Below are 13,355 nucleotides of genomic sequence, written 5' to 3'. Positions count from 1 at the left end.
GTAATGGTGCTAATATTCGGTCAATAGCGACTTATCGCGCATTAAAATAAGTAAAAGAAGAGAACGTTTTTACCACGATTATTAAAAGCTTCTCGGCTTCATCGCGCAAATTTTTTTATAAGGATAGAAAGCTCAACATTAAATTATATTTGCATCTATAAAATACATATATATTTTTTGAATGTGTATAGTCTAAAAAAACAAACATATAGTCTTTTGAAAAAATCTCTTCTTTTATTTTTGTGTTAAAATTGTACAGAAATAAATCTACGTAAAGAAGTGGCAGCATAATTCCTAGGGAAACCGCAGTGGCGTAACACTGCGGTTAGTAACGATCGGTAAAACTCGTTACTGCTGTTTAACTATCATTTAGGCAGGATTAAAGATAATCCAGTCGGTGTCATCTCGTTGGAGATATAGCGAAAGCGCGAGCTACCACTTACGGTCGTCGCGCTAACTCCCGATTAAGGTCGATTTATTACCCAGCGAAGGGTGCCCCATCTAAAAAGGGGAATGCGAACGGAGATAAGGGGAAGGCCGCTAAATATATCTCCCGGTAGGCTTAACGTGAGTAACCATTACAACTTCCGGAAATAAAGAGTTCTCTATCGAAGAGTATCTTATGAGATGTAGCCTATTATCTTCTACAAACAAATGGAAAAAAAAAAGATGGATGATTAATTTTCATTAGATGTAACGTTCTCTTCAAAAGTACTTATATATATAGTATATATATATAGTACTTATATATATATATATTCTCTTCAAAAGTACTTATATATATATATAAGCAAGATAATCTCTGAACTATTTAATAAAATCTCTTAGAGAAAACAAAAGCTGCGCCATGATTCTGAAAAAAAAAGTCCCCGCGGATGCAGAGGGCGACCGTAAAGTAATGTTACGGGGCAACGCACCGTGGGACGTACAATTTCTCAAGCCCGGTGCATGGGGTTGCGGACCACGCATGCAAAGGAGTGTTTCGCGATGCTCCGAGAGTATTCCCCGGAGACGGCGGCTATGCGTACGTCCTATTAAATAATCATACGTGTAAACACAGCGAGCGAAGTTATCGCTCGTCGTACGTAATAGAGGAATTCCCGGGACGCGATATTCCCGCTTTACCCCATAAGTTCGTGTTAACACACGTTGTACAACCACGATCGTGTGTGTGTGTGTGTGTGTGTGTGTGTGTGTATGGGTGGTGTGTGTGGTGCAGGCGTGTGGCCGCCGTCCCTGGATGAATAACGTCCTTTTGGCGCGCGCGAGTTAAGCCGCTTTCAAAAATATGCTAGTACCTATAGCCCCGGTCGGTCGAGGTCTCGGGGCAGCACCGAGGAAAGACTTTGTCGGCGGCGATAATGTCGGAGGTGGTAGACTGTGGGTAAGGTCAAAGGCGAGCTCGCGGAAGAACTCCCCTTACCTAAAGGTTCAAAGGAGGAGGTCGGGCATTGTTAGTGGCGAACTTGTAAAGGGAGGGCGAACCCCCGGCACTTAGGCAAGTCGCGTCGTCGTCAGGCACGGTGAATTATCCCATATCGACATTACGGTTCATTGTAATCGGCCGCGGGGTTATCGATTTTTCATTTATAACCCGGGAAAGGAGAGGGAGGAGGGCTTTCCCGCGCGACATCGTCGAAGGCCAAAGAAGCGTATTTTTAGCGGCCCCCGCGCGCGCTTTCAACGGAACGCGTGAAATTTGCGGAAACGCGAAAATAAACCTCCTCGCCCACACGATGAAAGAAAAATAGTGTTACGCCACCGATTAATCCGCGAACTATCTTTATCGGCACAAATAAAATATTGTAAAATGACAGCGACGAGATATTTATATATCGGGATATAAAAAAAATACGTCTGGTGATCGAGATAGGTGATATTATCTGGCGCTCGATATACGAAACGACATATTTCGAAGAAGTGCCACACCGCCGGATATGAAAATTAACTGTCCACTTTGAACAACAGTTTTTAATTTACTGGCGTAATCCTCACCTTCTATTAGTTCTGCTTTTCCCACTGGTCACGTAACTAACTAGCTTCCAACAAAGACTGCACCGCCCCGAGCAATAATGTTGAAGCCGCTCAGCTAAGTCAAAGGAATGTTCGAGCCCGTAGGTGAAGAGCGGCTCGACTTCGAGCAACGTGCTCGAGCTACTTTGACGAGGTTCTTCTTCAAAGTTTCCAAAGAACGATGTTAACAATGAATACAGCATAAATAAATTCTTTTGAAGTCTCGAAGGATCCAAGATTATGGCATTAGTAATTGATTGTTAAACGGGATGAAATAATATATCGATAAATCAATAATGTAACTGGCGCGAGCGCCGAGATCTTTAAATAATTACACAAGAATTGGCCTAAATATAATTGAGTATTTGTTAACGACGGTTAATTGAATGTTCCCTGTCTGCTCTATTCATCGTAGATAAAATCGCGATTTAAAAGGAGAGAGAGAGAGAGAGAGAGAGAGAGAGAGAGAGAGAGAGAGAGTTAATTAAACTACAATTAGCTAACTGATGTTGGTGTGAAACCGCCTATTAATTAGTTAATACAAACTTTACTAATAACTTTGCGCGTTCAGCTGCCGCAGAAGTCATTTCCATCATATCGCATGCATGCAACTTCTCTCTGTGACCAAATTCTTGGTTTAAATGATATTGCTCCCTGTAGGAATATCACTCTCTCCCCCCCTCTCTCTCTCTCCTTTTCTAATCTACAGACTTCGTATCTATACTAGTCCCTGATATTTGCTCCATTCGATTTCAAAAGCCCCTATGGCTTACGCTCTGTACAGGATACAATCGAAACTGCGACAGAACCGGGAAAGAACTTTTTGTATCTCGCTTCTTGTCGTACCTTTCGATTTATTTTTATTTTTACGGGGTATCTTCTCTCCGGCCTTTCCGGCCGCACGCAATTTCGGCTTTTCCTCACATACACAATCAACCAAGAAAAAATTTCTCGAAACGCTTTGTGCATTAGCTCGAAATTTCACTCGTCTTATCTCCGCTCGTAGCCGACCGGAGATATAAACGAGACGTATCGTCAAGACGTTAGGTTGGCGAGATGACTTTCGATAACCGAGCAAAGTGTTCGACGTGATATCGATTGCAAACATCAAGCCATGATGTATCGCGACATTGCGGAGGCGATCGCGCGCATAAAAGCGCATCTAATATCCCGGATAAGAGGATACGTTTAAGAGCGATATCTCGTCTGCATGCACGACTCCGGTGTTCACTCTTTCACCTTTTTTTCAGGACACTTTCTCAGGCAACTGCTATCTCAACCTCGCTCGCGGACTGGGCAAGATTAGTCAGATGACGTCTCGCTGATAAATGATTTTCTCTCAGATCGTCGGTAAATCCGACGAAAAGATTTCCGCGCGATTCCGCCCGATCTCCTCAAGCGATGGAGTAAAGTAAAGTAGTTGACAAACTCGTTATTTCCCAACGTTTTAGCGCGCGCGACATCCACTTACGGGATGAAGGCAAAGCGAATCACGTAATTTATTTGCCATTTATCATCTAATGAATTAAGATCTCCGTGAGGACTGACGGAGATATGCTCGGAGCGGGATTATTACTGTAATCGATCCGACTATATTACTTCGCGTCAAACTCTCACACACACACACACACACACACACACACACACACACACACACACACACACACACACACACACACACACACACACACACACACACACACAGAGTGTTCAACGTCGGTTTCTGGAAGTCGTTTAATGTAATTTGGACATGGCGATGATTAATGAATAATCATAATCAATCCCGCGTATAATGCATGTAATATAGCCGTACGTAATAATGAAATGGAATGAATTAACTCGATCAATTACACGAGTTTAATTAATGATACGTAATAACCGAGCGATTATTTTCTATCCACCGACGTACCTCGCACTGTCCGATAAGACTGTAATATTTGCCGTAGGAATTATTTCGATTTCGGCAAACGCTGATATATGGGAGCGGAGAACTCACCACGAGGAGGACGCATCGATTTTCAGAAGTTACGCCACCGCATCCGAGCCAGCTCCCGATGACAGCCAGGACACCTGCGACGATCAAGGCGTAGGCCAGAGTGGGATACGTCGAGGTGGACATCAGAGATACGTAGCTGTGCTTCGCCGCCACCGTCCAGATACCGATGCCACCCACCACCAGGCCGGACAGCTGCAACACACGAGAAGCGAGAAATCGTCGATTTAATTTCACGAACACGTCGCGAAACGTCGAGAATCGTTCGAGACGTCTCGACATCTTACGATTTACGCGTGACTTATTAACTTTTCGATGATTCGCTAATAAGATTTTTCCCTCGGCGCGCCCCGATATAAAAATTTTTATCGTCGCTGACGGGAATTGACTTTCCCCATGTTCGAATCTTACTTCCTTTACCTCCCTCCCACCTCGCAGAAATGAATTTTCTAACGTGACGAAATGAGTTCTTTAGAAATTGATAAAACGAGACGCTGATCTCTCTCTCTCTCTCTTTCTCTCTCTCTCTCTCTCTCTCTCTCTCTCTCTCTCTCTCTCTCTCTCTCTCTCGAGTTTCTCGAAAGAAATCGAAGACTGATTATATCCGTCGCGTCTCGATTGTCGGTCGCATCTTCGAAAATCTCTAGGATAATCGGTACCACCGATCACCATCGGGGGAAACATAGTAATGGAAAGGAGGGATCGTCCTTCATCCGTTCGCGAGGATCAGCCCACGCGGACAGTGCGAATTTCATTCAATTTCATATCGTGTGCCCGCACCGGTTTCACCGCGGGCGCAAAGTCGCTTTGATGACTGCTCGGATATCGTTGCCGCCCACGACAGCTGGTACGAGAGAGAGAGAGAGAGAGAAAGAGAGAGAAAATGAATAACGGATATCGGCCCCGATAACTACACGCACCGATGCGTGTAGGCATCGCGTATATATAGGGTGTCCGTTAATTAGCGCCACGAGCGAAAAATAAGCAACTCCTATTATCGATGAGTAACGTCCCCCTCCCCCCACCTCTCTCTCCCTCCTGCCTATTCGAGACGATGAGTTCTCGGATGAATTTTAATTTGAGACCGTGGGCACCTCGAGAGATAAGGAACAGTTTAAAAATCACTCTGACGTTCTCCGCCTCACGCTCGCTGTAGGAAAAAGAGTTAAAAGGATTACGGGAAGAGGGGAGCGGAGAGGCGGGGGACGGGAGGAGATAGAGTACTTAAACTCCCTTAGGATAACTCCTCTAAGATAAGACTGTCTTTAATTTCCTCCAAGAAGCGTTCTTCAAAAGGGAGCACTTTCGCAGCCGTTTTCGTTCGTTTCTCTTATCCATAAGATATACAGAGTTAACGCGCGAGAGATACTTCGTATAACGTTTTACGCGCGTAGCCGGAAGTGTGTCGCAGTCAAACGTCACGCGCATCGTGACGGTCCGGTTAAATCGCCGCGATTTATCCCGCGCTCTTTTTTGCCTCTCGCATCGAACATCATTCCTCTTGCCGGCGCGATACTCCTCCCCTTCCCTCCCCCTCTCCCGCATTCTCCGTAACGCGCGGAAATCCCCGCGGTCGAAGGTACTCCGGAATATACGAGCCACGCCGACGTAAATATCGGCCGACACGCGTGATATTTACGATATCGGGGGAATGTGCGGTCCACCGGATGCCCGTATCGAGAACAATGACCAAATTACGAGCGGTTGGTGTGTTCCCCAAATGACGCGAATTTGTGATTTTATAATTATGCGTTGTGTGACTTGGATAGCCGCGGCAAAGCGCGAAGTTTCAATAGCAAAATTGAGTTAAACTGATAATATCGGAGAATATATGGAATAGAGATTCTATTTAATTAAAATTCCTTGACTCTTCGGTTATCGATTTGTTTTGAATATGTTCGGCAATCTGGATTGATATTGCAATAATTAGATTGACACAAGTGTATTATTGCCTGTAATGCTAGTATCGGTTATTATCTGACACCCGGATATTATGGAATCGATACACGAACATTTGCCAATTGCTGCTTAATAATCAATAATGCTAGTTATATTAGCCTTAGTCACATTAATCATGGATATAGATCGTTTGTTGATTTCATTTGGTATCATCCGAATAAATAACAAGGATTTCTCTTTGAAAATTATTTTTTCATCCTTAATATTCCAATAGGTTTCCTAATTTTAAAGATTTGTCTTCTGCATCTCATTGTTTCAGATTTTCATACATACCTTTTTGGTGAACATCAGAAATGTGTGAGTGAGAGAGATTATTGGAAAAAAGATATGTGCAAAGTACGCGACAGATTTATTTATGATATTCAGGAATGCGGCTTTACGCGGGTAAGCGCAAGCTCGTGTTGTCTGATATAAGAGCTGAAATTACAAGCCCGAAACTCGCAGCGTGCGTAAATGTGCACATAATGTGCGACATTGTGACGTATCGGGATAATCTGCTTTACAGCAAGTTCCGTCGTTTTTTCATTGAGGAATAAAAATGTCATAATTTTCTTCGCGATTTTCGCTACTTGCAACGTCAATCCGCGTCATGTGCAATTAAAAAATCGTATACACTTGTTCTCGGATAATTAAACAACTTACGCGAGCCATTACATGCAACAAAATTCGAGATGCTGCAATTTTCTAACGCTCGAGAGGAAATTAGTTTTATGCGAGAAAGCTTAATTCGGTTAATTTATTCGTTAATTTATTCTTAACGCCTGATAAAAATGCAGAGTGTCGAGGGAATGAATTTCAAATGTAAAATACCGCGAAACATTGTATTATTATACAAAAATGCCCCGCAAAACGCAATTTCAACGTGAGATGAGCGAGATGACGATAACATTTTCATATGGCAAACTTTATGTCATCGCGCTACGGTGTGTTCGCCGCGCGAGAAATCATGCGCGGCAATTCCCATACGACGATATCGCCGCCCCGCCGGTTTTTGTCCGAAATACCGTCGTACCGATACGCTACGCGATTCGGGACACATTTCCACGCATAAATAACAAACATTTCGCCGTCTATCCATTAAAGATCCGAGAGTCAACCGGCGATCCGTAACCGGGCAATGTTCCAGTCTCGACGAGCGCGAGACGGGCACGCGCGCGTACGTGCGATTCCGCGCGGGCAAGGAACTCGATTCGATTCCCCGCGGACGGGTTATGGGGCATTGGCGGGGAGGAGGGCATCGCGGTAGCGGGGGGGAGGGGGAGGCGCAATTTATTATTTTATCATTGTCCCGACGGCGCACACGGACGTAATACCCTCGCGTATACGCCGTGTAACCCGCCCCCTGTGTGCGTCGACGATACACCATATAAATCGTATGTATCGCGAGCCGATATTCTTCGCGTCTACGTGCCCGTATTTCAAATCACCGGCTTCGTATCCCTTCCCCCCCCTCCCTCCCTCCCCTCTCCCTTCCGCATCGCGTCGTTCACCGCGATCGGGAACAGCAGGGAAAAATGGACGTGCACCATTCCACGATCACGGACCCCCTCACGTCGCCCCCTCTCGATCTCGCGGAATGCGGTTCGCGATTTCGCTTACGTTGTTCGGGAACGCTTTGCATAATTGATCCGGCGAGCCGCAGCATGAATTAAGCATGAATTAGATGGTTCACGGTATACGCGCGACAGGGGAGGGGAAAAGAAGGAAAGTAGAAAAAAAGAGAGAGAGAGAGAGAGAGAGAGAGAGAGAAAAGAGTGCGCGGTGGAATTCCATCTTCACTCGTCGATAGCGTCGATAAAACGAAGTTTACGAAGTTACGGGATATTTATTGGACCCACGAAAATTCCGTTTGCGTCTACGTTTGAGCTTCTCGTGTAATAAATTGCGAATGCTCGAAAGAAATTTATGTACGTCATATTCCGGATGTCTCCGCTCCCCTCCCCTCCCCCCCCCACCTCTCTCTTCCCTTTCCGCCTCGTCCCGTGGATTCCCGCATAATAACGGGGCGTCCTAAACAATCTCTTTCGGTACGCTGCTCAGGTACACTTCAGTCAGCGGTTCGCCTATGTACTTATGCATATATAGTGCAAGCCTCGCGCGAACTGCATCGGATGTAACGAGACAGCTGGCGAACCGAACGTGCCAGCCAATGCAAGCGCGCGATCAGCTCTGGGTTAAACTACGTTGCAACTTGGGGCAATGTTATGCTAATCCGTTCACGTACTCGCTAAATTTCGCCGGACAACGGCGAAACGAAAACGACGAGAGAGAGAGGGAGAAAGGGAGGAAGGGAGGGAGGGAGAAAGAGAGAGAGAGAGAAAGAGAGAAAGGACGCGGGGAAACGAAGAAATTAAAAGTCGTACATCACGCGGCCGGGAAACATCCCGAAAATTATTGCGGCCTCGTGTAAATCGCGAACGCGGCGGAAGCCGCAATATAATGAAATATTCGCCGGGAGAGAAAAACGCTTTAATTTCTTCTTCATTAAATTTCGGGGCCGGCTTACAGTTCCATCTTGCGTGAAAGATTTAATTAAGATTCGCGCGAGTCCGTGCGAATCGTGCGTCCGGTTTCGGGGAAGAAGAAGCGGACGCTAATATAGCTGCTAATTAAACACGTTTTGTACACGGGACTTTTGCTCGTTTGTTTTCACGACGGTGATATTTACAAGACGGGACGAATAAGAGGTATCTGCCGGAGGTATCACGCGGTATCCGTTATACAACTTTAATTTCGCGTTCGTTCGTGCCCCGTGGTCGGGCGTTTACGATCTTCTACTAGATCGTAACTTTCAGCGAGTTGTCTATCGAAAACACTCGCGGACCGACAGCCCCACGGAAATCTCGTTCGGACTGGTTTTCTGGTATTCTCAAAGGGACGTCAGCGACCTCCGCCGACGCCTCCGCCCCTCTCTCCCTCCCTCTTACTTTACTTTTTATCCTTCCTTCGGATGACCGACCGTGGGCTTATCTCGCCTTCTCCTACTCCGAGGTGGTTACCGGAGGATCTACGGGGCAAATAAAGTTCTTAAGATGTAACGGTGTTTAGTCCCTTTTTATTGCATTCCGCCGTATAATTCTTGGCGGACCAATCCGTGGAAAGCCGGCCGGCCGATGGCGGATCCCCTTGAAAAGAATTCCGCTCGATACACGGAGAAGATACACGGGAGAGAGACACGGGAACCGAAGGGGACCGAGTGAAAAGCGACGACGCGACGGCATCTCTGCGCGATTCGACTTTTTCCACTTTATTCCTAGTGCCCGGAATCTCTCGCAGATCTATCGCCGGAATTGGAAGCATCTGTTTCCCGCCGGGCGTACCGGGGATTTCCCTCTCATTCGAGAGCAGGATAAATGCCCGCTCCGCCAGAACGGAGAATCGAATGGGACGAAGGCGAGGTCGAATTAAAAGCAACATGATACTCCGAATTTGTATATCGCTACTCTCTCGCTTTTCTCTCTCTCTCTCTCTCTCTCTCTCTCTCTCTCTCTCTCTCTCTCGCTTCCTCCCTTTCCGCGCGCGCCCGTTGTCGTCCTGATAAAAATTCACCTCGTTGCTCCTGTTCCCCCGACCAAAAGGGAGAAAAAAAAATGCGGCCGTCGTGCAATTACCGCCGTCGCGCAATAAGATGCGTTTAGAGAATGGAATTCGAGACTCCAATTGCCGGACGGACTAAAGACATGACACGATGCAATGAAGAGAGAGAGAGAGAGAGAGAGAGAGAGAGAGAGAGTCGCGCGTTAAGAAGAAAGAATACTGTAATATCTTTGAGCGTCTTGATATCAGCCGGACAAAATTCTGACTATCTTCAAACGACGTCTCGCATTCCCGCCGGGGTTAAGCACTTCGTGCGAGCTCTTTCTCAGACATTCTACTGCAAATACCTGGCGTTCTCTAAATAATTAAATCATCTCCGTCATGCAAACAGACGATTATTCTGAATACGACCGTCGAAACTCCGAGTGCACCGAGTCGACGTCGAGGACCGGTCGGCCCGCCTACGTCAACATAAACGCCATGTAATTCGATTCGGTACTTAATTATTCCTCCCATGCCTTCGTTCGCGGCGTTATTTCGATATTAATAACATGTTATTTATAGCGGGTATCGCGCAAAGTTAATTAAAAATGGATCGCCGATCCGGCTCGGCGTCGTCAATCTACCGTGGCAAAAAGAAATCGATGCAATTAGCGGGTCGTTAGAAAGACGTGTCACGAAAAAAGAACCGTGGTAAACGATTATGAGACTAATTCTCAACACGGGTTTTAAAAGTGACGTCAACTGATTTCATATGAATATTTATATAAAAAGTTCTTTTTTTTTAATTTGAATGAAAAACTCTTCTTTTTTTAAATAATAATCAAAGCCGATATATGTTTCAAACAATAAGACCATAGATGGCTTTAATCAAATAATTTTTCTTCGTTTCTTGAATTAATATATATATATATATATATATATATATATATATATATCAAATTAGTATATATAAATATATATGATTAATCTTGTCTCCTTCCCCTCTCTCTTTCTCTCTCAGAGAGAGAGAGAGAGAGAGAGGGGCAAAATTAGTCGATTTCAAAATTGATTATTAATTTATTAAGAAAGAGAGGAATTTAGATGTAACTTCGAGGCTACGTTGCAAATTTCGTAATTCTAACGACACGTGGTTCGCGATAAGTATTTACCTTTGAATTTATAAATATTAAGAAACGAAGAAAAAATTATTCGATACCAAGATCCTGTCTGCCGATCAATACTTTCTTTTTTTCATTCGGTCTCACAAAATTTACAGGATCCCGAAATTCGATTCGCATCGTAATGTCTCATTTGCGATGATATCGCGATAGCCACTCTTGCGCGTCGTACGAGCTCGGCCGAATGCATTCGATGTCGCGGCGATCGATCTCCCTTTTTTTCCCCGCCGATCCTCGCCAGCGGCCGGCATTTTTATTACATTAGACGTCAGGATTTCAATATCTCGACGATGTACGACCGGACGATGGGGAAATAAATTTTTCCGCGGTACCGCCGGCTACGCGCACGCTACGTGAGGGTCATTCCATTACCGGGCCAGCATCCGAAATCTGTGCCGAACAACGCGTACAACGCCGTGTAAAGTCCAGTCGCGGCCCGTTTACGTCGGATGTACTCGTTTCCATTTTAATTGCGCCAACAACGTTTTGCGATGCGCTTCCGGCGATTTCACCGGTATCGGGAAAATCATGCCGTTGGGCTACGGCCACCGAATGCCCGGAATCTAGAATTTTGCCAGCTCGCAAAAGCGTCGTTTGACCTTCCTCGCGGATACTTGGCCTATACATCCGCGAAATAACCTCGCGATGCAACAACATCAGCGTAATTTAATTATACACGGCGATTAATCTTATAAAAATTTTGCCGTTAAAAGCCTGCCTGTTTCGCGACATACTCGGCGACTTCAACAATCCCTCTCGACAGATTTTACAATGTGTGCGACTAAATTCCATAAAACATCAATCACAAGATTTTTGATTAATGGAATCATACTTTATACCGGAACACACTAGAAACTCGTATAAGTAAATAAAAGTGCGTATTTTTTTTTTTTCAATTTCGTCGGAACAGGTAAAATGTTTAAATGTTTACGTTTATATTACATAAGTAATATATCACATCGTATCTTCTATTTGATTTGTATGTATCAAGAGATAACAAACATCTACAAACTGAGTTATCCATTTAAATCGTATTGCGTTGCTTGACGTATAACTATGACTGACATAATCAGCTTCAGAATATGTACTTACGTAATCCCGACCGTCTTGCGTATCTGCTCGAAGTATGTCGGGGTTACATCTAATTTTAGGTTTCGTCTGCGAGCACAAGCACGTGTCCGAATCTACGCGAATTTCGAACGATGTGTGTCTACATATCTCATACTCAAAATACAAAAAAACAAAAAAAAAAAAAGAAATTATAATATTTTTCCGTCAGCATAAAATCACAAAGCTCATACACACGCGCGCGCGCGCGCGTGTGTGTGTGTGTGTGTGTGTGTGTGTGTGTTCGTGTAATGTAATTTTTCAACGGTAGAACACATAAATAATCGAAGCGAACGAGTTTGTTATAATACGTATATACAAGTAAAATAAAAATCATTTGAAGAATGTTTCCGTTCTACCGCACGAGACATTTTACTACGGGACATCGTCTACATAATTTAAATTCACCAGCCTCCCTTATGTGCAATTCCTTTTCAGCCGCGGAGCGTATAAATAATCGGGGGGGCACGGAGTTTGTTATAATATTCACTGTCACATGTTTCTTAAGCGAGTTTCTATCTCCCGGATATTTCTCGACACTTGTCTCGATAGTTTCCCCGCGTAAACTTTCATCCGCCCTCTTCCCTCTCCCATTACATTTGCGCGTATCGCGTGCGCGCGTAAACGCCGCCATGAATTTGTAAGTGTGCATTCCGGAATGATTACATGCGATACAGAGTAATTCCCTCATAGCTTTATTCAAAGATACAGTCCGGATGCCGCCACCGCCGCTGCCGCCGCCGCCGCCGCCGCCGCCGCCGCCGCCGCCATTGCCGCCGTCACGAGATATCATCTGCCCTGCCGTGCACTTTCTTCCAGCCTCTCCCTCTTTACGACCGCTGTGTAGCACCGCGATGTGCATTCGTATGTATGTACGTATGTATATTTGCGCGCACTGAGAGAACTTCGGTGTGATTTACGACAAACGAGTTAAGAGCGCCGCCACCGCCGCGTAATGATAAACATTTTTGACGTTGCGTGCACGTTGCGGACCCGCGATTCTCAGACTGCGAAGGCGAGCCTAAGCGCCTAAGCGCGCCGTGTAATTTAATAGAATCGTTTACGGAGAGAGCTTTATGATAATCGAAGCCTCGAGGCGCGTACATACCGATTTGCGATCGGTCATCGCTGCTCGCTCCTCGCTGCGCCAAGACACAACGCACGAGGCGTTTCTCAATACGAGGGAGTGGCTCGATTAAGAATTCGTGAAACCGTTCTTATCCGATTCTCTTTCACTTTTACAATTTAATAAAAAGCGATTAAAACTCTCCCATGGTACTTTTTTATACCGAAAACGACGAAGAGTGTCTCTCTCTCTCTCTCCCTTCTTTATGTAAATAGACGTTGGAAATTAGACGGTCGCGCTCAACGTTAAATATACAAAGAGAGAACGGGCTATTATCTTTATTAGATGCTTCCTAAAGCGAATTGTGCTCGGTTTGTTGCCAAGGTGAGGATATAATCAAAAGTTTCCAACTCTCGGCGCATCACTCCGGCGCGAAGGACGATGGAAAAATGAACTATCCAACTATGGAATTACGAAAGCTCGCGCGGGTATGTCCAACGGCGGACGCGTAATCGATATT

The 13,355-nt window shown here is 45.1% G+C and overlaps 1 protein-coding gene across 1 annotated transcript in view; it reads right to left on the bottom strand.

Moving 5' to 3' along the window:
- The window catches only part of LOC105428301 (CD151 antigen), a 100,446-nt gene that overhangs the window by 17,450 nt on the left and 69,641 nt on the right, over positions 1-13,355 (bottom strand). Inside the window, exon 4 of the mRNA XM_089080958.1 lies at positions 4,010-4,201. Coding sequence (XP_088937084.1) covers positions 4,010-4,201 — 192 coding nt within the window. The remainder of the gene's footprint in view (positions 1-4,009; positions 4,202-13,355) is intronic.

This window comes from Pogonomyrmex barbatus, unplaced genomic scaffold (assembly GCF_055798465.1).
Source record: "Pogonomyrmex barbatus isolate J1 unplaced genomic scaffold, ASM5579846v1 scaffold4, whole genome shotgun sequence".
In the NCBI taxonomy this organism is placed as follows: Eukaryota; Metazoa; Arthropoda; class Insecta; order Hymenoptera; family Formicidae; genus Pogonomyrmex; species Pogonomyrmex barbatus.
This window is presented reverse-complemented; position numbering and strand designations above follow the sequence as displayed.